This window comes from Neolamprologus multifasciatus, chromosome 20, assembly GCF_963576455.1.
Source record: "Neolamprologus multifasciatus chromosome 20, fNeoMul1.2, whole genome shotgun sequence".
In the NCBI taxonomy this organism is placed as follows: Eukaryota; Metazoa; Chordata; class Actinopteri; order Cichliformes; family Cichlidae; genus Neolamprologus; species Neolamprologus multifasciatus.
Window position 1 is genome coordinate 24,475,982 of NC_140458.1, and position 27,452 is coordinate 24,503,433.

The 27,452-nt window shown below is 43.7% G+C and overlaps 2 protein-coding genes across 5 annotated transcripts in view; one reads left to right on the forward strand and one right to left on the reverse strand.

Annotated features, from left to right (window-relative positions):
• On the forward strand, nucleotides 1–18,731 carry nr1h5 (nuclear receptor subfamily 1, group H, member 5). Of its 3 annotated transcripts, none has more exons than XM_085145315.1 (10): nucleotides 1–807; nucleotides 901–997; nucleotides 11,083–11,484; nucleotides 11,565–11,705; nucleotides 11,837–11,961; nucleotides 13,798–14,071; nucleotides 16,021–16,137; nucleotides 16,232–16,321; nucleotides 16,441–16,554; nucleotides 16,658–18,731. In XM_085145315.1, the coding sequence occupies exons 2-10, from the start codon at nucleotides 901–903 to the stop codon at nucleotides 16,858–16,860; spliced, it is 1,563 nt and encodes a 520-aa protein (XP_085001441.1). In that variant the 5' UTR covers nucleotides 1–807; the 3' UTR covers nucleotides 16,861–18,731. The 3 variants fall into 3 exon arrangements, with proteins under 3 accessions (XP_085001441.1, XP_085001440.1, XP_085001442.1); XM_085145316.1 differs by having other exon boundaries at nucleotides 12–997; nucleotides 13,798–13,896; nucleotides 13,975–14,071; XM_085145314.1 differs by having other exon boundaries at nucleotides 2–997.
• The window catches only part of brpf3b (bromodomain and PHD finger containing, 3b), a 13,543-nt gene continuing 1,833 nt past the window's right edge, over nucleotides 15,743–27,452 (reverse strand). For both annotated transcript variants that reach the window (XM_085145313.1, XM_085145312.1), the window contains exons 2-13: nucleotides 25,639–27,194; nucleotides 25,241–25,397; nucleotides 24,969–25,100; nucleotides 24,317–24,445; nucleotides 23,737–24,049; nucleotides 21,930–22,223; nucleotides 20,643–21,245; nucleotides 20,230–20,311; nucleotides 20,053–20,141; nucleotides 19,850–19,944; nucleotides 19,603–19,757; nucleotides 15,743–19,326 (exon numbers count right to left, since the gene is read on the reverse strand). In XM_085145313.1, the coding sequence (XP_085001439.1) occupies nucleotides 19,143–19,326; nucleotides 19,603–19,757; nucleotides 19,850–19,944; nucleotides 20,053–20,141; nucleotides 20,230–20,311; nucleotides 20,643–21,245; nucleotides 21,930–22,223; nucleotides 23,737–24,049; nucleotides 24,317–24,445; nucleotides 24,969–25,100; nucleotides 25,241–25,397; nucleotides 25,639–27,170 (3,765 nt within the window). In that variant the 5' untranslated portion in view covers nucleotides 27,171–27,194 and the 3' untranslated portion in view covers nucleotides 15,743–19,142. The remainder of the gene's footprint in view (nucleotides 19,327–19,602; nucleotides 19,758–19,849; nucleotides 19,945–20,052; nucleotides 20,142–20,229; nucleotides 20,312–20,642; nucleotides 21,246–21,929; nucleotides 22,224–23,736; nucleotides 24,050–24,316; nucleotides 24,446–24,968; nucleotides 25,101–25,240; nucleotides 25,398–25,638; nucleotides 27,195–27,452) is intronic.

Genomic DNA, 27,452 nt, shown 5'->3' on the forward strand with positions numbered 1-27,452 from the left:
CCCATAATGAGCCAGCGAAAGAGATGATAGGCGGGTGGGAGGACACTATTAATCCTCAGTAAGCATGTTGCGTGTCAACCGACCCTGCTTGGAGATTTACAGGCCTGTAATGGGGGTCACTCTTCTGTCTTCTCCGGGTGGTGCAGGCCTCGACTTCTTTTGCTCTGCCCTGGTCTGGTTAACTATTTGTGGGGGAGGCGGAGGACCCCGAGAGCCTTAAATCTATCTGTTGTCCAATATTAACCACAGCACAAACATAACAGTGGTAAACAAAAGGAAGAGTAAACACACTCCCCAAGGCCTTTAGGACAAATATGGACAGTTATGTTCACAGCGCACAGTTAGGTACAACTTAAATAAAAGAAGCAAGGTTTGTTTAATCTGAAGGGGAACTTTAAGGAGAATTTCTTTTATTTGAAACGTTACATTAATGGAAAATGTTTCTTTCGCCCAGTCCAGCTGTTGCACTCTTGTTACACAAACCTCAACATGCAAGGAGTAAAGCCATCATCTTTCCCCAGTGTTTTCTGATCTATGACGTCCCAGTCAGGTCCAGCTGTTTGGACACACAGTCCCATCCCTGTCCCTCCTCGGTGTCCCCCCACTTTCCCTTTTGTCTATCCCCCTGGGATGTGTAATCCCTCCTCCAGCACATCATCCACCACCGACCAAGAGGATCAGCTGCACTGCTGCTCTCTGCTTTTTAAAAATAGGCTGGGATATCAGCTAAGAGACCCAGACGCATCCTGGGGATTGAGGAATGTCTCCACACTTCCCAGAGCCTTGATATCTGCGTGAATTCTCTGAGTAATTGTCTCTGTGTGTTTATGGGTGTATGTGTGTGTGTGTATGAAGATAGATCCTGTATTACTAGTTAAAGAGAGAGGATTTTCTGTCCAGATGAGAGAGTGGACCGAGCTGGAGATGAGCTTCACGGCAGGGGGGTTTCTCAGCACCTCAGATGGTTACTGCTCCGCTGAGCAGCTCCAGTACTACGGTGAGTCCAAAGTCATGCTCGTGCTCCTGCTTCTTTCTCTTTGGTGTCTTCATCTACTTTTACTTCTGTTTTCTCTCCAGCTTCTCTTAAAAGAACCACGAAATTGAAATATTAAACACTGCCTGATGGGATTTTTGATTCTTATTCTAAGCTAAATCTCATTCGTGGGGCATTAATATATCTAAATTGACACTGGAAAAAGGAAAAACTGACATTGAGCATTTAATACCTTATGCAACTTGAATGTGTGCAGACATTTGCTTTACAAAAAACTCTCTAAATGATCAGTCAGTGCTACTGTAAAGAGCTCAATGGGGAACATCATTTTTCAGAGCCAGTCTCCATATCAACCTGTAATCCACAGAATACACTGTCAGTGTTTGTATTGGGATTATTTCTTCAGGAAGAAGCAGTGGACACCGTTCACAGGATTTTCTTCTCACCTGAGCAGATGAAATCCAAACAAAGTACAAAATTTAGTGCGACAAGTATTAAGAAGGAAAATGTGGTTTCTGCTGTCACTTCTGCTCTAACCAAATCCCCCTTTGTATAAATTTCAATTTGTACTTTGAGAGGTTCTGAACTTCCTTGAAGGTTTTGGACAGTTTAGCATTTTTCAATCTGCTGATCTAAACCTTGCTGGCTTGAAATGAACATTTAAATCAAAGAGAGAGCAGAATTTCACAATTTCTAGGCAGCAAAATGAGCATCCGTGCTGCATAAGACACTCGAGACTTGATGGCTCTTCTGCTGCTTTATTATGTCTACAGATTTGACACTGTGTACTGGTCACACAGATTGACATTAAGTAAGTGGGCCATAAATATCTTATATTGTTACACGCTGATATACGACTGCCTTCTGTGTGCGGTGCAGCCTCATTCACTCTGACAGCTGATGAATGAACGCTAAGCCTTTATTTACGGCGTTTGAGAACTCCGTGACATGGAAAAAACTGTTCTTGAGGGGGATCAGCCGGCTCACCGCCTTCGCGACATGCAGAGAGCCTGAGCGTGCATCGGAGGATCTATTTATACTGACATGTATCATCAACAACGTCTCCCTGTTGTCTCCCCTCCTGCCCTTTGGAGAAGAAGAAGGAGGAGGAAGGGAGGAAGGGAGGAGGGGGGGGGAGCTGCAGGGGGTGCTTTGCTGGTGTTGTTTGGCTCCCTAGCGTGCGTGGGATGGAAGGGAGGCTGAGGAGTGTTTAGACAGCGTTCAAATGGTTTACAAACACTGCGAACCGCAGCTCAGTCACACAGTGAGAAAGCAAGGACCACCCCCCCCAACAGCCCCCCAGTTCCTCCTCCACCCCCACCAAGCCAACCCATCGCCTAGTCGGGTAAAGACAGGAAACATCTGCAGGGAGAATGAAAGCGAGGAGGGGAAATTAAGCACAGAGAAGAGTTCATTAGTAGGCTTTCAGCTGATCAGAGCAGGGACATTAGTCCACCAAATGTGAGCTGCAGCAGCTCTCAACATGTTCTGTCATTTATCATCAAACACGCTTGTAATTTAGGCTCAGAACTCCTCGGGATGCTTTTGAGGAAGCCTCAGTCACAACTGATGATCGATGACATGCATGGGGTCTCTGAGGAGAAACTGACCACACGCAGGGTGAAGTTTTTATGTTGTTTATTTTTGAGGTCACTAAAAGAGAGAGTTGGGAATAGGAATGGATTTTACATAACTATGATATAACTATTCAGATTTGTCTATTTGCCAAAGATATAAGTTGAATTACTTCCTGAAACAAAGGTAGCTCTAACAATTTTATGCGTGATGATCAATTTACTCAAAATGGGAAGTCAACTCAAGTGGAAAATGTGACTCAAGTGGAGTCGTCAGCATGGTTGGGACTGCTCGATTGTTATCTGACACGCACAGAAAAGGCTCTCATTCATGTCACTCTCTGTTTCCTTTCATCCTGTCTTTGTTCTAAACTAACTTAATCTGTTGCTCACTCCATGCATTGTGAAAGGGTTTAACACTTGTCAAACCACACTGAGTGTTAAAAGGCAGGATATGGCGACCTTTGCTGCTTTGATTTATTTATTTATTTTTTGAATATTGTCTCCTGGAAATTCCTCTTTATGTGCATGTGCTACAGCATCACTGCAGAATGCCCGATTTTCTGTCAGAGCTCGAAGACGTACCTCACTCTCTGCACAGTACTGTGCAAGTCTCAAGCCATTCTTCATTTGTTTATATTTTGCTCGGAAAAGGGGAAGAAAACATTTGCAGACACATTTAAATACAGTATATAATACAGTATATAAGGCAAAAATAGAGTTTGTACAATTTTGCTAACCTCTAAAGTTAATATTTAGTATGATCATCTTTTGTTCTTTGATGCAGCCTGAACTCTCTTAGGCAGCTTTCTTTAAGTAGACGTCAGTAATAGTTCTCCAGGCTTCTTTGGGGACGTTCAAAGTGCTTCGTTGGATGTTAGCTGCCTTTTGTTCTGTTCTCTGTTAAGGTGATTCCCACACTGCTTCAATGACAGAGATGTCCGGATTTTGGGGAGACCAAACCGTGACTTATAATGTCCCATTTTATGGTTAAAAAAAAAAAATCCCGAATATGCATTTACTTGATTTGGACAAAAGTCTGACGATCATTTTGTGCTTTCATAATTCAATTCAATTCAATTCAATTCAATTTTATTTATATAGCGCCAAATCACAACAAAAGTCGCCTCAAGGCGCTTCATAGATACAGAGAAAAACCCAACAATCATATGACCCCCTATGAGCAAGCACTTTGGCGACAGTGGGAAGGAAAAACTCCCTTTTAACAGGAAGAAACCTCCGGCAGAACCAGGCTCAGGGAGGGGCGGCCATCTGCTGCGACCGGTTGGGGTGAGAGAAGGAAGACAGGATAAAAGACATGCTGTGGAAGAGAGACAGAGGTTAATAACAGATATGATTCAATACAGAGAGGTCTGTTAATACATAGTGAGCGAGAAAGGTGACTGGAAGGGAATTCCATTCATTTTGAGAAGATATCCAACACAACTGGCTGAAATGTCACCCCAAACCATGACCCAGCCTCCACCATGTTTCACAGATGGCTGTACACACTCACTGTTGTACCTCCCTTCTGACCTCTGAGGTATACTCTTTTTTTCTGCTCCACTTGGCCAGTTCCATATTTTTAAGGGCACCCTGCCCGCATCATGCCATAATATGCTACTTTTTCAGCTAACAGCTCTTTGGGAATCACCTTGTTGGACATTTATTGTAGATTTTGTAGATTTTTGTGAAAGGCTGCTCTTAAAAATCGGTTATTTGCTAAATTGTCTGTTATGTGTAGAAACAAGTCTGGTTCATTCCTTGAGGAAGGTGCTTTTTTATGCTTGAATGGTTTATAAGTCAGTGTATTTGGCTTTGCAATTGAAGAAAAAACAATGCAGTTACTGGACTGAAAATGAGTGAAAAAGCAGCCAATATCCAAAGCACTTTGAAAGACTTAGAAAGCCTTTAGAGCTATTGGCTAAGGCCACTTTAATACAATTACAAGCAAAATGTAGAGAAATGAGGTGTGGCTCAAGACTTCTGCACAGTACTGTATACAGCGATACACATTTTACTACTATATATACATATGTCTGTGAAGGTTCTCAGTCATCTAGGTCATCTTAGTCTAAGGAGCTTGGAAAGAAAAGCGTCTGGACTTCTTTAAGTTGCTTGAAGACGTTTCACCTCTCATCCGAGAAGCTTCTTCAGACGCCTTAACGCCCACTCACATCCTGGGCCTTCTGACCTCAGGAAATCACATGATAGGGTGGGGCTAGGTTTCACAATGAGTTCAACCGAAACTTTGGCTGAATGTGACCTACACCCGTTTTCACACCTTGGCTCACGTGATTAGGTAGAGGATCATTAGGGGGTCCTTTGTCCCTCTTAGGGGGATACTCCCACTGGGTTTAAATCTGGGACTCCCCACCATTTGACCTTAGAACTGAAGAAGCTTCTCAGATGAGAGGTGAAACGTCTTCAAGCAACTTAAAGAAGTCCAGACGCTTTTCTTTCCAAGCTCCTTAGACTACGATGACCTGGATGACTGAGAACCTTCACAGACCTATGTTCATATAGTAGTAAAATTACTATATATACATATACTCATTTTACTATCATGTGTACATATACACGGTTTACACGCATTAAAATCAATGAACTAATCCTTCCTAATCTTCATCCAACATGTTTTAGCCCGAAAGTTCCCATTTCCTGAAACTCCTGAAGGTTGGGTGGGCTCTCTGTTTAATCAGTGCATAACAGATCCCACAGCAGTCCCAGTCGAATAGTCCAGCTGTACTTTAAGAGGCTGCCAGTGGTCACACATGTTTTCTCAGTGGAGTCAGTGCTTGCAAAACATAAGCGGCTGACCCACACTCTGACATGTTTTAGGTCATCCCAATAATGAACTGAATGAATGATGGACTAAATGAAGAATCCAGAAAAAGGGGATAAAAAAATAAAAGAAAAATAATAATAAAAGAAAAATCCTAAATGGCACTGGGAGTTCTCAGCTGCATCCTGTTTCAGCAGTCTGAACAAGTTCACAGGGTCTCACTCTCAGCTTTTTATTGTATCCCATAAGAGCCATTAAAGCAGTCACGACTCACGTAAATTCACATTCCTCTGAACGCTTTTTGACTTCGACCAGCGTCACAGAGTTTCCTTAAACGTTCATTCATGTTTCAGTCACGCTAGTGCAATCACTTATTCCCTGTGGGTTAGATGCTGTATGTGTGTGAAAGATTTACAATACTGACAAGATTTGGAAAGAATATTTGCTACACCTAAAGTCATAAATCTTACACCACGGCACTTGAGCGCTATTTAAGTGGATCACAACCTGATGTAATCATAACAATATCCTACATACAGTCAGGAGGCTGTAGTGACATAAGGAGATGGTAGGGATGGTCCAATGTGGTGACGCAGGAAGGAAAGAAGAAGAAGAAGAAGGGAAAAAAATGATGGAGTGTTATGAATTGTGAGGACAGGTTGCAGCACAGGTGTGTGATACTATAAGATTACCTTAAGCATGATCCTGTATTTCACTTAAAACCAGCTGTTTGTCTCTCATCATTTCATCATCGTGACTCCAGATAAAAGTTCATTTGCTCCTAGTTAAAGATAGCAATCTTTAAAATGGGTGATCTATGTTAGCTCAGTTTGTATAACGCCAATTCCAAAAAAGTTAGAAATCAATAAAAATGGAATGGAATCCTTTGAAAATCTCATAAACTATTTTATTCACAGTAGAACAACAGTAAAACATATTCAAGGTTTAAACTGAGAAAAATTACCATTTTAGGGAAAATATGATCTCATTTTGAAAATGATGGCAGCAACATGTGTCAGTGGGATTGGGTCAACAAAAGTATGTGGTAGGGCTGTGCCATATGACCAAAATCTCATATCCCGATATAAGAATTCTATCGTCCGATAACGATATAAATCACACAAATGTAACATTTTCTGTAAATTCTGTGAATCTTGGGCAGCTCGTCTTGAGTCGAGTGTTTTAACCGATGCATGAAACGATACATTTTTAGACATAAGTTGTAAAGGCCGCTGTTTTCTTTGTATTTATTACACGGCGTGCTGCGGGGAAAAGCCTGTTCTAACGTTTGAGTCTAAGGTTTATTTTTTTAGCACCTGGCGGCTCTTTTTTAATTCTCATCCATAAATAATCTGCTCTTTCACGTGATTCAGTTTATTTTGAAAAGTCTCAACAGGATCTTGAGCTTTATTGTGAAAGGTTCATGTGGAACATAAACAAGCGGACACGCGATGCTGTTACCGTCTTTGTTGCTAACCACAATGCATAAAAACAGGGCTTGTCTGTTGGTAGTGTGGTAATATTAAATATAAGAGAAAGACAGAACTTTAAGAAATTAATATAGCCACTACAGTGACCATCAAAACGATGAAAAAATATTGCCGTAAACAGTTTATTTTGCGACACCACTGATAGACGTTTTTATATCCTCATCGATATATATCGTTATATCGAACAGCCCTAGAATGTGGTACTAAAATGAAACGGCTGGAGGCTAATTTGGTTAACTGGCAACAAGTCAGTAACATGACTGGGTATAAAACGTGAATCTCAGAGAGGGAGAGTTGTACAAAAAACTGCATCTATAAATCTATATGTACCAGCAACATAAAACTGGTAAAAACTCTGAATATCTAATCATCTTCAGTACATGTTATCATCAAAGGATTCACATAATTTGGAAAAATCTCTGAGCACAAGGGACAGTGAGCATTGGGTGGTTATGGTCTTCGGGCGTAACAGGCGCAATGCCTGTGAAGAAAACTTACTGTGCCATCCACAGTGGAGGTTATAAAGCTCTGTGATGCGAAGCAGAAGCAACATGTGAACGGGATTCAGAGCGTCTGCCGTCTTCTCTGGGTTGAAGCTCGTTTAAAATGAACTGAGGCTAATAGATCTAATAGATCACATTAGTCTCGATATAGCCTCTGCCACCACATTAGATCAATCCCTCTGGGCTCCTTTGATCGGCTCCATCACCTAGCGGGGGTGGGGGGTCGTGGTTTGGTCCCGCCTTGGCTATTGTGGTTGATGTGGAGGTTGGGATGGGCTTAGGGCACCTGGAGGACCCCTAGAGACGTTATCCCTGGAGGGCTTAACCCGGGGGTTGTGTTCATAACCTGGTTAGTGGCTCTGGTCGCTCTCAGAGGTTGTTCTCCTCGTGGCCGCGTGCAGCGGGGCTGGAGGATGGTCTGTGCTGGCGGACGTAGGTTACTGGCCTGGTGGCCTGGCTGCCCCTGAGTGGATCCGGGGCGGGCGTGGGGGTTTGGGGTTCGGGGGTGCTTCGCCTCCGTGCTGGGGCTCTGGCTGGGCCTTGGGGGCTTCGGTCCTCGTCGGTGTGTCGCCGAGGTTGTGGGCGGGTGGGTGCACGGGGGCTCAGCCCTGGCGCAGGGGGCCTCTTGTGCATCGGCCTAACCGGGGGGCTCTTGAACTGGCAGGGAGGTTGTTCCATCTTTGCAGGAGTCCACTCTGCAGGTGGGGGAGAGACATAGGAGAGGTGGAGAATAAACTTAACCTGGGTGTCTGTGTCTTGTGTAGTCTGGGAGATGATTGAATGTTGGGGTGGGTACAGTTTCCTCTGCGGTGGGGTGGAGTGGGCTGCCCCGGGTCCTGTGGGGCTTGGCGGTGTTGCTGCCGTAGGCCCCGGTCTGGATGGGCCTGGGCTCCCTTGCCTTGGTGGATACCAGAGGACGGGGGTGCATATTGGGGTCAGCGGGGGAGCTGGCCCTAGGGAGGGACACCCTCCCCTCCCTTCTTTTCCTCCCCATCCCCGGCTGCCTCCCTCTTCACGCTCCACCACACCCACCCACACAGGTAGGGCTTTGGGGTGCGGGTGTGTCACCAGGGTGCAGGGGAGACATTCCCCCCCCCTCTGTCCTCTTCTGGCCACCTGTGCCTCAATTTTATCTCACAACTTAGACATCCACATTACTTACACTCTCATAACACACACATATATATATATATAGGGCCTTGAGGGTGGGCACGTTAACGGCGTCCAGTAGACGGTCTGTGTATTCAAACCTGCCTCTGGCGCCGGTGCCCACCTCTCAATTTTAAATCCATGTAGACATTGAGGGTTCTCGGGAGGGGCCGTGCTAACACCTGCTGCTCTCTGGCAGCAGCACCATGCTCTCCCTTGTTTTAAATACACTTTAGAGCAACACGCAGCAACACTACACTTGAGCGGGAGGAGGGAGGTATGGGGTCTTAACACACCCCTGTTCTCTGCTAGCCATCGGGGCGGGGGGGCTGGGAAGAGATGCTGGCTGTCCGATTGGCCTCCCTGCTGCTGCGGAGCCTGGGGCGGCCTGCTTGCCTCCACCCCGGAGGGAAGGGTAACATCTCTTGGGTCTGGGTGCCGTTTCCATCTCTGGGGGTGAGGATACCTGGACCCGGGATATAGAGTATGTTTGGGGAGTGTGATTGTGTGTACATGTCCATTTACGTTTATTCCTGCGTTGGGTGAGTGCTGAGTGTTTGTATATGTGTGCATGAGGGTGGGAATGCATGTCTGTGTCTGTGTGTGCCTGTTTGTCTGTGTCTATATGTCAGGTCGGGTCTTAGACTTCACCTCTCTGGGAACTCCAAGGCCCTCCAAAGTGTGGAGGCCTATCTCCCCTCACCACACTCCCTGCCGGTGACTGATGCCCTCAGGGGTCGGTGCGTTGGTGGTTCTTGGTGTCCGGGGCTGGGCGCTCAGGTATGTACCAGCTCACTCCCGGTGACTACTTGGCGGGGCCTGGCGCCTGCTGCTCGGTCAGGCCTCTTCCGGGGCGCGGGGGGGCCCTCGGGCCTCCGGCCTCTGTGCCTGCGGCTCGGTTCACTCTGGCACAGCTGGCTGCCGGCAGAGCCGGCGGGCACGCCGGTGCAGCCCCCTCTAGCTTCTGCCCGGTGGCTACTGGGTGACCCCTCATCTGGGGATCCTCAGCCCTTCCCATGAAGGTGGCACGGATGCCCCTCCGGTGGTCCTCCTTGGGCTCTTGCACTCTGGGGCCTCTGGATGTCTGGGGCCTGGATCTCCTCCATGCCTGCTTCATGCCCTGGGGGACGGGGCTATGGCTCTCTACATCCTCTAGCAGACCATTACATGGGGAAACCATTTGAATACAAGCGCGCCGATCCACACAGGTGTGCACATGGGTGTTCACTATTCGTAGACTTAAATCACACCTTTCTTGGCTGCTACTTCAAAGCACATTGTGCGCTGTCTGTCCTGCGTGCTGCACAACAACATTCAATATTTAGTATTTACTGCTGTTTACACTTAGCTAGATTAATGCGATGGTGTTGTGTATAGTATGTTGCATTGTTTTTTTTTTGTTTTTTTTTTGCTTGTTTTCTATTCTTTTTCTCTCAACAGGTGATCCCGGAGATATTTTTTCTTCCCCCCTTTCTCACTGTCCCTCTCCCCTTCTGTTTTTCTTTTCCTTCCTCTTTCTTTCTATCTTTCCTATCCCTCACTCATGTCTGTCCCGTCTGTAACAACTGAAAATAAAATAAATAATAAAAACAAAGGTCGATCAAATGGACCAATACGGCAATGCCATGATGATCCATTTGGCAAAATAAATCCATTGGGTATCCTTGTTGGTCCTCAGACAACAATTCTGACGGCTAAAGAACCAAATGGGACAGGCGAAAAAAAAAATAAATAAATAAAATAAAATGAACTGAGGCAAAGAGCAAAACTCCTTTTCTGGAAATTTGCATAATGAAAAAAAAAACCCCACAACAACATAGGCGTAAATGAGGCTCTGTCCCAACTTGTTTTAAGACGTGTTGGTGCCATTCAAAAAGATTTTATGTTTTTCTTTACTTTTGATGTTTTCTATGTTCTGCTGTGAATACAACAGTAGTGTATGAGATTCGCAGATCAATGCATTCTGTTTTTATCTCCATTTTACACAGTGTCCAACTTTTATTGGATTTGGGATTGTTACAAAAGGTTCAGTGATTTGTCACAGCTGCCCAGCACTGCAGCTTTTAGCAAATGCTACTCCAACTGGAATAAATGGTTCATCTCCTGGTGGATAATTCTTTAACTGTGGATTAATAGAGGTTTTACTCCAGTGACCCTTTAAATGTCATGTTTTATACTTGAATCGTTTCTCACAGTTTAGCACAACCAAGGGAATGAAAATCTGAATACAAATTTTGTATGTATGGAGACAGGGTGGGTTTAAACTGCAAGGCCACATCAAAAAGTCAGCTGTCCGAGTAATGTATTTCAAGGAAACCTCATTGTGATCATTTCAAGCTCCATATTTCCGTTATTGGACTCTACTAGAGAAGCTTTGAATCACACTTCATTTATACTTACTTATACTGTCTGAAACAAGCCACCCTTCCTTCAGTCAGCTTTCTTCTAACTGGCCAACCTTGACAAACAGAAAGCAGAGCTGCTATGTTCACAGGTGGACCTGTGACTTACGTGATCCTACATCAGTGTCATCTCTCATCAACATACAGAGCCAGTTAAAACTTTTGACCCTGGACTTTGATTTCAGATATGCTGGCTGACCCCCTGGGCTATCCCCTGCAGGACCCTGACCTCCAGCTCCTCCCATACAGCCAACAACAGTATAGTCCTGCCAACCTGCCCTTCTCCCACTATGGTTCTCCACCCTCCTCTGCCCCCTCTCCCTCTTCCTCCTCCTCTTCCTCTCAGCTCTGCAACCCACCATACCACTACAGCCCTCACTGCCTGGAGGCCCCTTGCGATCCGAGCCCCGAGCCCCACTGTGGGGGCCTCTTTGCTCAGGGCCTCGGATCTGTAGGACTGCCAATGGGGCGGAGGTCCCGGATGGGCTCGGGTGGAAAGAGTAGAGGTCAGGATGAGCTGTGTGTGGTGTGTGGCGATAAAGCATCAGGATACCACTACAATGCTCTTACCTGCGAGGGATGCAAAGGTATTTATTTGATTGCTTTCTGATCTTCATATTTTTCTACTTCTTAGCATCAGCGCGTCATGTTTTACCTTTCGCTACAGGATTCTTCAGACGCAGTGTCACCAAGAAAGCTGTGTATCACTGTAAGAGTGGTGGTAGCTGTGAGATGGATATGTACATGAGGAGGAAGTGTCAAGACTGCCGTCTGAGGAAGTGCCGAGCTGTTGGAATGCTGGCTGAATGTAAGGCTCAAATACAAGAAACTGATTGACTGAGGTTGCAATGTAATCAGAGAAATGATTAGTGAGATTCCAAAAAACAATATGTCACTTTGTGCTTGTGCAGAAAGTAATACTTTTTACCCTCTCTTCAGGTCTGTTGACTGAGGTGCAGTGCCAATCCAAACGCCTGAGGAAAGGAGGTAAAAGCAGAGGGCAGGAGGAAGAGGAGAACACAGACAGCAGGAGAGTCAGCTCTACCAGCAGGCTACCCGGACAGGTGTGGCACACCTGTGCTCGATTGGATACTTTCCTAACTTCAGAGTTCGAGGTTCAAGATTATTGTGCCACATGGGCTAAACAAATTCAGCATAGCAGCAAGAGTTCACATAAAACACAATATACAGGAACAACTTTAACAGCACCAATATGGGTGAATTATACAAACGATTACATGGTATGCTAATTCATAAGGAAAGGAAAGTGCCAGAGTAGTGCACAGTGATAATAAAGTTTATTTAAAGCCTGGAAGGAAAGCTGGCAAAATCTTAATAGACTTATCAGTATAACTGTCTCCTGATTAAGGCACTAGCTCAGACTCCAACTACAGCATTTTGTTAAACCCATGTATTGCAGAGTAGGTGCTCTTATGCTCGTTGGAAAATGTCTTATTCTTTCTCCTGCTACCCCAGTGCTGTTTAAGTGCCCAAGAACAAAACAGACCAAATTAAAAACATAATTTAGATCTGTAAGGAGGCTTGTTCTAGGAATATATTGCTCGATTAAGGCTTATAGAAGCATCACGTTGCCTTAAAATTGCATGCTGCCAGTGGTAAACAAAACAAAGAACAAAGAACAAAGGGGTGGGGGTGTCAACCAGCAGCCACGGAGCAGAAGCCAGTGACATGCCTGTGGGCTCTGCCGGCACCCAGCTGCGCCAGAGTTAACCGAGCCACAGGCCCAGAGGCCAGAGGCCTGAGGGCCCCCAACCCCCCGGAAGGGGCCCCCAGGGCACCAGACCCCGCCAAGGAGCCAATGGGAGTGAGCCGGTTGTTATTTACAAAAAGGCAAGCCAGCCTTTTTGTAAATAACAAAAAGGTTGCTCTGATTCCTGTTGAACATCTTACTGGCTGTTCTGACAAGACATCCAAGTCCACCTGATGTTTTTAAAGCTTCTGAACCAAGCAGCAATGCAAAATGGTCATGTGAAACTAAAAAAAGAGGCACTGTCTCAGTGAAAAAAACCTGCTCAGATTTCACTATGCTTAGTGGAAAAAGATGATTTGCTGGACCTTTTCAGTAAAGCATTAACATGGTGCTAAAAAAAGATCTAGTTTTCAAGAACTAAGCATAATTTTGGGGGGACTAGCACTGGATCTTTTGGTATTGGTAACACTTTATAATACAGCCAGCGACTAAGGGTGCAGTTCCCTGAGAGTTAAAATGTTCTTCTTTCTTGTGAAAACTTGAATTGTCACCTCCTCATTCTGATGTATCTACTGGGAAGCATTTGTAGGTACACATTTTTACATTGTAATTTCAGGTAAAACAAATTGAAACTCCCCTGAATTTTTTGGTAATTACACCCTTAGTCACAGGCCACATTATAAAGTGCTGCCTTTATATTTAGGTGACTCAAAACATGAGCCTCAAAGTCAACAACCGCCCAGCAGCTGCTGAAGGCCTTCTAATGAACAAATCATAGCAAACTGTTGCCATGGCAACTGCTGGTGTTCACGCGTCAGCCTGAAGTCGCACCACTTTGGTTCATACTGAAATAGTATATATAGGATATAATAAATATAATCGCATTTACTTGTATTTACTCAGTTATTTAGTCAATGATTTATGGTTGCATTGCTATTTCAATATTTTTTTCAAACCCAGAAAGGCTGAAATATCACAGACTCTTCCTCTGCTGCCACCAGGAGGTTCAAACAGTCATTAGATGGACTGAAATAAAATGTGTTCCAGCTATTCACACAGCTCTCAGTATCAGCTTTAAAAGTCTTAGGCTCCCCTCATTATTAATCGAAACTGTGTCTAGTCTCTCACTCTGTAATCATGAGTGCTTCTTTGCAAATCTGTGTGCTGTGCTCATTTCCATCTGCACCAGGCTTTGTCTGCCAGTTTAACCCGAGAACAGAAATACATCGTGGACAGGATGGTGGAGGCCCATAGGCTCTACAGAGGTCAGGACAGTAGCAATTTTAGGGTAGGTTCCAGTCCAGAAACATACAGTGCAAAAATAGTTTTCTTGTTCTCATCTTGCTTTTGTTGTGTGTGCCTTCAGGCATTTGAGTGGCTGTGTCCAGAAGAAGTGGAAGGCCTGTCTGATGTAGTATCACCCCGCCTACAAAGGCTGCTGCAGTTTGCCAGGATAGTGCCAGGTGAGATGAAAGAGGGGAGGCGTCAGCTTTATAATGTATTTGCTTGAAAAAGAAGCAGGATAAGAGGATCAGAGGGGAGATGCTCTCCCATTCAAATGAGACAAAAAATACAGGAAAGTTACTATCTGTTTACCAGCTTCAAGAAAGTTTCCAGAATCTTATTACCTACAGTCCCTTCTCAGTCCTCAAAATTGAATCAGTATGTTTCTGCTGGCACAGGAGATACTGGTTGTAGAAATCTCTGCTTTCTCTTGAATATAATAGAAGTAAATGAAACTTTCCTGCTGGTGCTTTGCAGCAGTATGGCTTTCCAGAAATCATGATCCAGTTTCTTAAAAAAATAAATAAATAAAAATCCATAGAGCTTATTGTTAGTGGTTTCGTGTTGGATCTATTTTCTACTATCTACATCCGCCAACCAAACGAAACCCATAGCGCGCTAATCTCACAGCTCAGTTGAAAGAAGAATGGGGATTATTGTTTGCATCTACATGCTTGTGTGTAATTCTGGGCAGGGCCGTGTGGAGATGTTTGAAGGGATGGGTGGTCAAAGTTTAAAAGGGGCTCAGGCTGAATAACAACAACCCACATGCATCAAGAATCTAATATGGAATTGCTGCATACAATATCGCTGTCGTCAGGTGGGGACAATGAAAAGCAAAACGTAGCCCATGTTTTACCTGATGGGGTACAATGTTCCTGTTGAGGGGTTGCTGCTGCTCCTGCTGCTGGAAGGCAGGGCAAGGAAAGGGGCAGGTGGCCCCTCCGCCCCCCTGCGTGCCTGATTCTGGGGTTTTCAGAGAATAGTTTTAACATCTTGAGCCAGATCTGCTGGGGTCAGATGTTTGAAACACACAGCACAGTTGAATGGTGTATTTACCGTAATCCTTTTAAAGCCTTTGTGTCATTTGTAGGAGTTTAATATTTATTTTATGATACTTAATAGATGTCCACTTATTATTATTACGTAAGAAGAAAGAACGGACAAGGACCCTTTTCTACAGCAACCCATACAACTTTTTGTTGAACGGAAGAGCGATTGCCTCAAAATGCCCATAAAAGACCTGGAAGATCATCTGAGGAAAACTTACTCTGAGCATCGGAGGCATGAGCCAGTTACTATTCCGAGTGACATGCCGCCTATCCAGGCACCAGAACACCAAATGGACATAAGACCACCTACATGGAGTGAAGTGGAGAAGGTAGTGAAGCAGGCAAGAGCAGCACCAGCTCCACGACCTAATTGCATCTCATATAGGCTCTATAAAAACACCCCACAAGTCCTCAAATACCTGTGGAAGCGCCCCCCTTCTGGCTCTCCTCTCTGCTCTCTCCTATCTTGTCCCTTTTGTCTTACTTCTGTTAGGCTGTTGAAGTTAGGCTCCATAAATAATACTTACCTAAAGAGGTAAGTATTATTTCTCAGTTGCTGTGAATAGATAGGAGAAAATAAACTGTAGAAAACTAAACAGAAGAAAGAAGAAGAGAAATAACAATTTAGCATAAACCAGTGACACACTCCGGGGCCTGATCAACCCTGGCAGGGCCTCCTTGGATGAGGGTGTCTAGTGATAATGGCTGAAACACCCAATGAATCCAAGGTCCACTACTGATGATGTGTCCCAAATCTTAATATGATAATCTAGATCAAATCTCTAATCCCAAAAAATGGCAGATTAGCTTGGGTAAAAGACTGAAAGTTGAGGCACACAACGATGTGTGCTGCTGGTAAAGTTTCTGGGCTGCCTTTCCTCATAACAGCCATCCCTCAAGACTCTCGCCATTTAAAGCAATGCATTATCAGGGACTACAACATCTAGTCCTTTTACTGAATTATTATAGCCAGTGTCTCCAGGGAGGGACTTTGATATCAGTTCAAAGTTATATAAAATGATTCTGTATTTAAAGAATTAAAACAACAATAGCAACAAAGAATTATCTTCTCACAGGTTTTGACCTCCTGGATTTCTCAGACCAGATTTCTCTGCTATCCATCTCTTCATTGGACGTCATGTTCCTGCTCTCTGCCCAGCAGTTTTCCCACAACCCAACAAGCCCCAGTCCAGGTGAAAAAACACCAGGAGAGAGGAAGATGATGAGACACAAGTAGATAACTGTATGAAATAACCATTCTTTCTTTTTTCTCTTTCCATTAATCAGCACTGCAGCTTTTCAGTATGTCAACACACAGCTTTCTCAGAGACGTAGAATCAAAGGAAAACATCCACAGCAGGGGACTCATTGGTTCAGGTGGGGGCACACACACACACACACACACACACACACTCCTTAGTCTGACAAGCGGTGGAAAAATTGCTCAGACAATGAATGAATTAGATGTTTTTTTCCACATTTGCTGGCGTGAACAGAGAGCAGTGAGGATCTCTTTGCACCAGTGCTCAACTTCTTCCACAGCATGGTTGCGCTGCGGGTGACGGAGGCTGAGTACACCTTGCTTACAGCCACAGCGCTGCTCTGCTCAGGTCAGACCAGGAATAAAATCAGCTGTCAAGTTAAGAATTGGCAAAGCAAAGCTCCTGGGATGCTGTTGTAAAGCTGTCTCTGTCTTTCTGTCCCTGTCTGCAGACCGCGCATCCCTGCAGGCAGCCAGCTGTGTTGAGAAAATGCAGGAACTGATCCTGGACCTGCTGTCCAGGTTGTGCGAAGCCCAAGCTGGAGCAGCGCGAGGAGGAGCGCAGAGGTTTGGCCGCCTGCTGGGCAGACTGACGGAGCTGCGAACCCTCCGCCACAACTACCTCCTCCTGACAAGACAGCAGTCTGGACACTGACAGCGAAGATGTGCAAGAAATTCTGAAAATCTTCAGTCTTTTATGTCTTCACTTCAATTCAAAGACTTATTTGTACAAACACTGTCTTAGAATGGTTCTGATTGGGTATAAATGGGACAGTGTAGAAGACAGTTACTCAGCTGTCTTTGTTTTCTCCCCAGTCCTGAGTCATTTAGGAATTTTAGCCTCTATAACAGGACTGAGATGCACTTGTGGGCTGCTGCAGTTTGTTTCATCAAAGAAACTTTTATAGGTGTTTTTTTAAATTTGTATACATTTAACATTCGCACTTACAGTACTTTTCACTTTGCTGAACAATGTTAAAATAAAGCATAAAAGGAAAGCTGTAATGATAATGCAGTTGTAATGAACGTACACTCACTGGACACTTTATTAGGCACACTTTCAGAACGGCCTTAATTTCTTATATCATAGATTTAGGAAGGTGCTGGAAACATTCCTCGGAGATGTCTTGTCTGTATTAACATGATAAGCAGCATACATGTAGATTTCTTATCTGTACATCCATGATGTGAATCTTCTGTTCCACCACATCCCAAAGGTGCTTTATTGGACTGAGATCTGGTGACTCTGGAGATTATTCGAGTACAGTAACCTCACTGTCATGTTGAGGAGAAAGGATGAATCCATGCTTTCGTGGTGTTTACACCAAATCAGAAGGGGTGCTTTTCAGGTCTTTTCTTAATTTTGGTGAGCCTGTGTAAACTGTAGCCTCTGTTTTCTGTACTTAACTGACACAAGTGGGACCCAGTATGGTCTTCTACTGCTGTACCCACTTGCTTCAAAGTTTGGCGTATTGTGTGTTCAGAGATGATCTTTTGCATATCAGGTCACTAGAAGTGGTTATCTGAGTAACTGTTGCCTTCTAATCAGCACGAAGCAATCTGACCCTTCTCTAATTTATAGTTCTTTTGCAGAGAACTAGAGGATTTCTTTTTTTGGACGGCCATTCTTTGTAAACCCTAGAGATGGTTGAACTTCAGCAGGCTGCCATGTGATTGGTCAATGAGATAGTGCCAATAAGAAGCAGTTGAACAGGTGTACATAACAATGAGCGCTTTATCGGTCAGTATTAAATAAGAAGAACACAAAACTCCAGGTAAGTATCCCAAAAGCTTTTTTCTTTTTTTAATATAGAATTTATTTCCCCAAATAAGGAAATACTGGTTACAGACAAAATATTTGGTGAGCAGGTAAAATATGCAGGTAGTACAAGCTTATGAAGGTGTATTTGTCCATTTGATAAAATAGGGCACTCTGTAATAAATAGAATCCTCTGGGAGGTGGGGACAGCAAATGTTGGTCTAAAGTAAAATCCTGATAAACTAAACATGTGATGTCATCCATTTAAAAATGTTGGCTGCATGGTTTTAAATCCTCACGCCATTAAATAAGATTTTTGTCAACTTTAACCAATATAGCTTTATTTCTATAGTTCTGTCTTCCATAAATAAATTATTTCTCTCTGTATCAAAAAGAGAATACAAGTATAAAGAACAACGGCTCATTGTGTTGTATGCCCAGAACGTACGCACACATACACGCACACAACACAGTTGAAATTACATCAAAGACAAGCTAAATAAACTGCAGCAAGTCAGGAATTATTAAATCTCCACAAATATACACAGCCTGGCTTTGTCCCTTGTGGGTTGATTGAAATACGCATTTTAAAACGGCAACATTAAATTAAATTCAGTTTGATAATACACTTACATATGTACACAAAGTGTGCCTTTATAATATACAATTGTCTCTGTAAAAGATTTAAATGTAAAAAGCTATTGTATAAAAGATGGCAGTGATGCATTCATTAGTCTTCTGCAGCTCATATAAATATATCAAATCTCTTCTGACTACTTGATTCCTTGGCAGCAGTAGCATTATACAAAATAGACGGGAATTCTTTTACATCAGCACATCCAGGAGGAGTAAGCAACACCTCAATACAACCCTGAATGGGGAATTTACTGCAGCAACACGGGACCTAAAGGTAACTTCATTCACGTCAGGAGTTCCACCTCCTCAACAATGACACAGAGGCAAACACAAGTCCTCTGTGTGTCAGACACTAGTGGTTTGGTAATAAACTACAGTCCAGGACTCGGTGCCACGGCAACCTCTTTTCGGACCACAGTGTGAATATGAATTCAACCGGCAACATGAACCGCTCCACCTGCTGCTTTAAGACCAAAGAGAAAATGCATATCGGCCAACTGTGGGTGTACACAGTGCTCACAGAGGCCCCCTACAGGTAACCCCTACAGGTAACTGGAAGCCACAAAGCCGTGGCTGTGGCTCACCCGGCTCTGGTGAATCATGGCGCGGTCATATGCCACTTGGACAGATTTGCGGATGCTGGACTTGCGACCTTCCATAATGCGCAGCTTGTCAGCTGTGTCATCTACGCCCAAGGGTGTCACCTTGTCACGCGGAAGCCACTGCCTACAACACCCATGACAGAGGTGAGGATTATTATTACAGCCTTTTATCAAGAGTGATAAATCTTAAATCTTAATCTTAAAAGTAAAATTCAAATATAAAGAATTATCTACAAACAATTTTCTAATTATTTGTAAAGACAAACAAACTTTCCACCATTTGTCTTTTCATCACATGATACACCTGTGGAAAATGTATCAGGTTTCACTAACCAAACACTTCTGACCTCCATGTGATAAATGGAGCATTGCATAACAGCAATGTTTATGTTAAACTCACCATGTCCGCTTGTTGTCAAAAAAAAGCACCAGGTAGAGTTTCTCATTCATCTCCTCCTGCCGCTGCTCCCCCAGACGGAGGACATCTTTGGGTGGGACGGGGATCGGCACCCCATTGTGCAGCAGGCCCTCCTCAGGCATCTCGGGGTCAATGATCTGAAACAAACACAGCCCAACAGGGAATTTAAGCTACACCCTGAGCTGAACGCTCATATTAAATAGTGATATCAGGTCAGATCAGCAATTACCAGAGCAGGATATGAGGGATATCCCCGACACTTGGCCCAAACCAGGTCTAGTGCTTCCAGCTCCATCTCATCCTCTGATGTTTGACTACTATTGCCTGTCAAACAACAGTGACACTCAAATTAGTTCAGCGACTAAATAAATAATCAGGACATAAATGCAACTTAGCTTCAAGAGAACTTGGGATACAGGAGGAAAAAAGTACCGGTGTAATCCGAGTCTCCGTTGATGATCTCCAGAAAGGGGACTTTAGAAAGAGCCGGTTTCCCAAGGCTACGTTTGGGTGGTGAGTTGCTGTAATACAATACATTATATTGTAATTTTATTATCAGTTGTTAGCAAAACAAACCACAAAGAAGACACAAGACACACAATGTCTTACATTTCTTTGTGGAGAACTGGGCAAGACCTAAACTCCAAGTCGGATCTGCTATCTTTGTGCGTGTTAAAGCCGTTGGTCAATCCTGAAAGTAAGAGCGAGAGAAATCAGAACAGCAGCAGATAAGAGCCAAAGGAGCAGGAGGGGAAGTCAGAAAAGATGACATATAAGGAGCACTTATGTCTGCTCTTGTCTCAGTTATATTGAAATCCATTAAACAATACAGGGCTAACTGTCTGACCAATCAGGTAGACTTAGGAAAAAAAACATATAATAATAACTATAGCTAATAACAAATGTACAGTCAGCCCAATCCAGAAAATGTGATCCCTTCCAAGCGAGTCTTTAGTTGTCACTTCTCCTCTCTGAGCAGAACACTTTAAACTTGACGTCAGTAATAAAGCAAAGTTTCTCACCACTTTCCAGCGTGTGATTTGGTGTCTTCTGTGGCTCACTATCTGAACACATGTCTCGACTGGAGGTCCATAGTTCATTAAGGTTGGGGGGTCCTGGGCTCTTCTGTGGGGTTCTGCTTGGAGTGGTCAAAGGTGTGGAAGATGGGGTGCTGGCTATGGAATTGAGTGCTGAAGAGTTGTTACTTGTATTCTCGTCTTGTGGTCCATTCCCATTCAGCACAGGATTGTCTCGCGCTTTGAACAACTTAGCTCCATTTTTTGCCTTCTTAAACAGCACGGAGGTCCGTCGCCCGACTCCCCCCGTCGGGGGCCGTGAGGTGATGCCTAGCTCTGCCAGACCGTTGGTCACTGTCTGTCCTTCACTGTGCAAACTGGGACGTGGCGAAGTTGACCGCTCTTGTGCGCTAATGCAATGAATGTTCTCTGTGGTGCCGTTTGAGAGGTCACCGTCCATCTTGAGGCGTTTGCCTGAGTAGCTGGGGGACTGGGGCTCCCCTGTGATTGGCCGCAGAGTGGGAGGCTCAAGAGGTGTGTCCCCCTGACGTGGAGGAGGAGCCGGCCCTGTAGGTTCCAGTGTCGGGGGCGAAGCGGGTTTGAGGTCCTCTGAAAGGAGAGGAAACGAATGATATTCCAATTCACTCAGCATTGGTTTTAAATGAATCTCCATTTAGTATGTAGTGTGATGCGGTGGTGCAGTATTCACACAGGAAAATGGTGTCGCTCTGTAATGATTTACACTTCATTCCAACACTCTAACCACAATCCAGGGGGAATTGACATAATTCTCTAGATATGGAGGACCTTATCAAGACAAGTGAAAAAGTACTTTGCTCTCACAACTGTACACCATCAACATGGTAACATGGTAGTATCTTTCGTTCTTTATTCAAATAGCAGGAGTTCTCCTGCCATCTTCTATGGTGACACAAGACTGTTTGACTAGACTAGCCTTTAGTCAAAAGTGGGATGATATGGCATGACTGCATGTGGCCATGGAGAGTGGTGAGTCCATGAGAGTGATGTATAGAAGAGGTGCAGACATAGAGTTCACTGGGAGAGAGGATTTGTGAGGCAACCATGGCTAACGAGACTCTGTGGGCCCCTACTTACTAGACTGGAGACAGTGGGGTGGTTGGGGTTGGTGCGTGGGGGGGACCCTGGCTCAATTACCTGAGGACAATGTTCCGTTAGCTCATGTTCACAACTGGTCTCATTGAAAAAAAGTGGCTTTTTAAAGGTTAATGAATTGGCAATTTAATATTGCTGTAAGTCTCTCTCAGTGCCCACCTTTGTCTGAAGATGTGAGGCCGTTATCTGCCTTGGCGTCTTTGTCGTTGTCCTCCTCATCTTGCTCATCATCCTCCTCTTCTTTGAGATGTCCATTGTGTAGGATGTGGCGGTGGGACTGGCCCTGCCTGCCCGCCCTGATGCTGTTGATCTCGCGACGAAGCAGGCGGATTCGTCGAGTTCGAGCACCGCTGCATCGCATCGATGTGACAAAGTCCAGCTTTTCCAGCAGCTCCTTCAGTTGTTCTTCAACTGTCATATGCAGCCGGTTCTCTGGATCCAACACGCTGTCAACTGAACACAGCAGGGAGTTTGGTTAGCGCCCAAACAGACACTTAGGTACAACATGATAATAATACATTAATGCTGACATTTCACAAAGATGACCAGCCAGGCTTGTCTTCTCAGAGATCTCAAAGGTTAAAAATTTCCCCTCTTTGCAGTGCTATTTGTATTTTATTCTGAATAATTATTTAGCATGGACACCGCATATATTGTACATGATAGAATGAATACAAAACTCCTTTTCATCTGTAGTCCCTGGTCTATGACTTGCTTAAACACGAGTCAACTATAACTGAATATAAAATGTGAGAAATACTAATTAAATCATCTCTGCCTCCAAACTCATATCCATCTCTATCAGTCGATTTATAAACTGTTGAAAAAAAATGAATAAACTGACTGTACCGGCAGCTTTTAAAGGAAAATATTTTCCTGCATGTTACTAAACCCATTATTTGATAATGTAAATTAATAAACACACCATTTAGTTTGTGTTTGGCTCACTTGCATGTCATATATTTTAGTATTGACTGGATTATTAAACGTCCAAAAGCTTAAAAATCAGACCAACTAACCAGAATGTAAAAAATACAAAATATCCTACTATGAAGAGTTGTTTCAGTTTTCACTGCCAGCACTACACTTCATCTTTCTGCCATTTTCTCTCTAAGAAACTCCAAGAGCTCTCTATTTTCCTGGAACTTTATCAACTGCTCAGCAATTATAAGTACTACGAAGCTTTGCGAATATATTTCCAGGTTTTCAGCAAATGTATTTTAAGCACAGCAACTTAATAAGCCTAGGAAGAAATAAAGTTCAGTCAATAAGTTTAGCAAATGAATCTTAATAGCCTACCATTCCAGTTAGCACATATAAAAACAGTTCAAGATTTAATAACGCTATAAAGATGTTTACAAAAAAAATAAACATAAAACAATTACCGAACCTTTTTGCTTTCAGTTGTTTAGCCAGTTATCTGTCCACTTTTCATATATTAAAGTAGATTGAACCATTCATATCTTCAACGTGATCAAAGTCGACCTTGATTGGATACTTTTCTGACTACCTTATTTTCCTATTATGAAATGCAGGAGAAAAAACAACAACTAACGGACTCTAAAGATATATTTGTACCCGGGATGTTTTCAGCTCTCGGGCATTACAAAATCTTTGGTTAAAACCCTCTGTTTTATTTGTTTATTTGATAACTCCAAATTTCTGTTGTTTACTACAACTTCATTACTTAGATGCAGTACGTATTAATATTGCTGTTGTAGCAGTAGCATTTACTGTTGCATAATGGTTACCAGCCACAGTGTGTACACTGTATACACAGAATAGTGTGTACTCTCTACACAGTATTCTCTTAGTAAGGTGTTACTGGTATTTAAGTATTAAAATCTGAATATACTGACAAAAAAAACAATGTAATCCTTTGGCACAGAAGAAATAACAGACTGAACTACATACACAACAGCTTCCAAACCACTAAAGACAGACACAGTATGATCCTCTGACTCACCATCCTCCCAGGTGCAACTGTAAAAGTCTCTTTTTTGGGGTGACTCTGGAAAGTGCATGCCAGTATCTAGGTCCAGCCCAGTGTTGGTGGCTTGTCGCTGTGCATGTCGTAGTATGGCCCCTCCAAGGTCTCGAAGACGTAGTGCTGCTCGGTGAAAGACAGTGTCCTTGGCATTGTAAAGAAGGCAGTTTGACACCATCAGGTTGAAGTCGGCCTCCAGGTCAGCCACTGAGCGGTAGGAATGACTTTCTAGTTTAGAGCGCATAGTGGAAAAGTCCATAGGGTGGCTAATAAACTCAAAGTAATCAGGGACCTGAGGACAAGACAGCATGAACTTTATCATCAGAATGGATGCATGTTTTAAACTACAATAACATCTGCACTGTGCAAAAAAACAAACAAACAAAAACATGTAAATTCTTGTAAACTGTACTGTTACTGTTTTGTATAATTCTACTAAATTCTCAGACAATATGATACAAGAAATTGAACTATATGGAGAATGGGGAACACGCTTCCTCTCACTTTCTGACACAATGTAAACTGTGTGCATGCGCATCTGTTATAATAAATGTCTGACCTCCTTGATGTCCACAGGCTGTGTAAAAATCTCGGCTGTGTCCTTCTCCTGTAGTTGGTCCAGAGTGGAGCGTAGCAGAGCCAACATTGGGGTCAACTGCATCTCCAGAGCTGCCTGGTGAACTTTGACCTGCAGTTGACAGAAGACATGTATGTGATATTTACGCAGAAATTGCAAATCTAAAAAAGGTTAGGCTAGACAAACAGAGTGATCTGATTTAATGTTAACCAACCAAGTTGGTTAACATTTTTATATATAAAAACATAATAAACCTTTTTTCAAAACAGAAATCTTCCAACAATCATTTCATGACCCATATGAAACTGGGTGACCAGTATCTTATATGAATAGCTTTCCTTTCGGCTCTGCCTCCCTATCAGTTTATAGCAGCCACCTGTTTATTATCATGTGGCAAAGACATGACAACATACAATATACACGCTATAGGACAGGCCAAGAAAAAGCAGATTACCCAAACATAACAGAACTAAAGATTACACTGAAGAACTATTTAGGTAACTGCATTTTGAAGGTACTTCAGATCTTCATTTTGCCAACATTTTTTTTTTTTATTCAAAATTTACACAATGAACTGACAGCGCTAAATATGAAGCATCTAAACCAGTGAGGGTGGTTCATCTTTGTAGCTTACCTGCTCTCGTTTGAGTTTCTCTCTCTTGCGGATGAGCTCCACTAGAAGTCTGGCTTTTTCAAGGTCGTGGCGAAGCTTCTGCCAATATCTCAGTGCGTCTCTTGCTGCAGAAATCTTCTCATCCACTTCAGGCTATAAAATACAATTCATTCGAAAACTTCTACAAACTATATTTAAACATATTAAACATCAAAACATATTTAAAGGCAAACAATGATTTTAGAAAAACAGCTACAGAGTGTTAAGGCTTCATGTCTGTGTAGTGCTCTTACCTGTTCAGTATTCCTTTGGGACTGGATGTTAGAGTGCAAACGCCGAACCAGCGGCACACCGTTCCTCGACTGTCGCTTTAATAACCAGTATTTATAAAGCCTCTGCATGAACTGATTTTTCTTCTGCAGAATAATTCCTTTACAGATGATATTCAGCCTATATAACAGAAGGAAATGCAGTATTATGTTACTATCAATATGGCAAACATCAATTCAGGCTTCTCACTGTAGAGCGCATGAATTATGCTTATTTGAAATATCAACTAGATCAAAAAATCTCCAACAATTTGCTGCTTTTGATAAACTTTGTTTTATCAGATGTTCAAGGTAACTGCAGAAGACAATCTTATTTTGGGGAAAAAAGGAAAAAACAAAACAAAACAAAAAAACAACCTAACCTGCTCGTGGGTATCTGAGGCACTGTCACTTGTGGTGATGCTGTCTGTTCGAATGTTGAGTCTGAATTCTTTTTCCCCTTCTTTTTATCTGTCTTGGCATCATCGTCAGATTTTCTGCCTTTTTTCGGTGTTGTCGGACCCTCAGTGTAGGCACTCCGTCCTCTGCTCGCCCTCCCTCTGCTCCCCACCACTCGTCCCTCACTCTCATCATCTGACCCAGTCTCTTGTCCTGGCGGAGAATGTGCCTCACAGAAAGCAGTCTTCTTAACCGAGAACATAGTCCCGTTAATGTTTGTTTCTCGCACAGGTTCTATCTTCATAAAGAGCCCAGCACGCTGAGCGCATGTAACATGAAATGCAGTGTAACAGTTGGCTTTATGACACTGAATAGATGCACCACGACCCTTCTGCTTACACAGGTAGCAAGTCAGTTTCCATCGTGCTGGGGGAATGTTATTAACTCCTTCCACTGGTTCCAGAAATACTGTGTTAGCAAAGCAGACCTCGGGGATCCATATAGCACAGACTACATGTGCCCAGCGGCCATCACTCGTTTGCTTGAATGCGCCGCCACGGTTTGGACACAGAACACAGTCAACAGGTTTCTGAGGGGACTGAAGGCAGCAGCGGCATAGCCACTGACCCTCAGGGATGTAGGGCACTCCGTAACACTCCTGGTGCACAGCCAGGTTGCAGGAGTCACAGAAAAGGATGACGTTGCTGTTGAGGCACTCGTCATCCAGGCACACGCAGCAGAAGGCATCATCATCAATAGTGCTTTGAGAAGGCGCTCGGCTTCGGGCTTCCAGATATGCCTCCTCCTCCAATCGGTCCACCAGCCGCTCAAATGTTTCTGCTGAGACAGTTGAGCAACCCTCTGATGTCCGATCAGCGTTGACCATCTCCAGCCAGGCAGTGTCCTCTTCGTCCATGTCATATTCTGCCTCAGTTTCCTCCTCAGCTGAAGTTTCAATATAACGATAATATGCTGCTGGCAGAGGAGGGGCCTCAACTGGCGTAAAGGTTTCCAGCACTCGAAACTTAGGTTCAGGAAGGGTCATGTGATGATACTGTGATTTGTTTAGCTTTTCCGGTGATGGTGGATGAGAATTGGGGCAACTGTTCTTGGAGGATGGTGGCGACTTATTAGAGGAACATTTGGGGTCTTTCCTGCGGCTTCGTGGTGTGACAGGTTTGCGGGCTGTTTGGGCACTGCTGGTGGGAGGCGATGACTGCTCACTGTTCTCCTTGTTGCTGTTACACTCACTAATGTCCTGAGCCATCATCTCATCTTCAGTAATGACTTCCAAAGGCTCCAGAATAGAAATTCGGTGAAGCCTACCTTCTAGTTCCACTTCAACCACCTTCTGGGCCTGGGCATATGTCAACGTTTCTCTGCTTGGAGAAGCTTTTAGGCTGTAGGGGGATGGTGATCGTTGACGGACCCCCCCACGCCCGCCAAATGTCCCATTTGACTTTCTTACATCTCCACCTCCTCCGGCCACTTGGCCTTTTCGACGTGGCTTCCTCATAGGCCACCAATCACACTTTTCCTCCTGTTGGTTAGAAAAGGAAATAAAATAAGAACACTGACTATAAAAAACAGCCAACATAAAAACAAATTTCTATTAGCATTTAGGGATGCAACATTCAAATACGACACCAGTGTTCTCACTCAGAATAAATATATATCATAAGCTCAATTCCCAATGCCAATCCCAATCATAACATTTCTTATTATTATGAGTCTATGCTGTACTAGCTGTCATTACCCATTTTCTACCTATACTTATGTTCTGCTGTCTCAATACTTC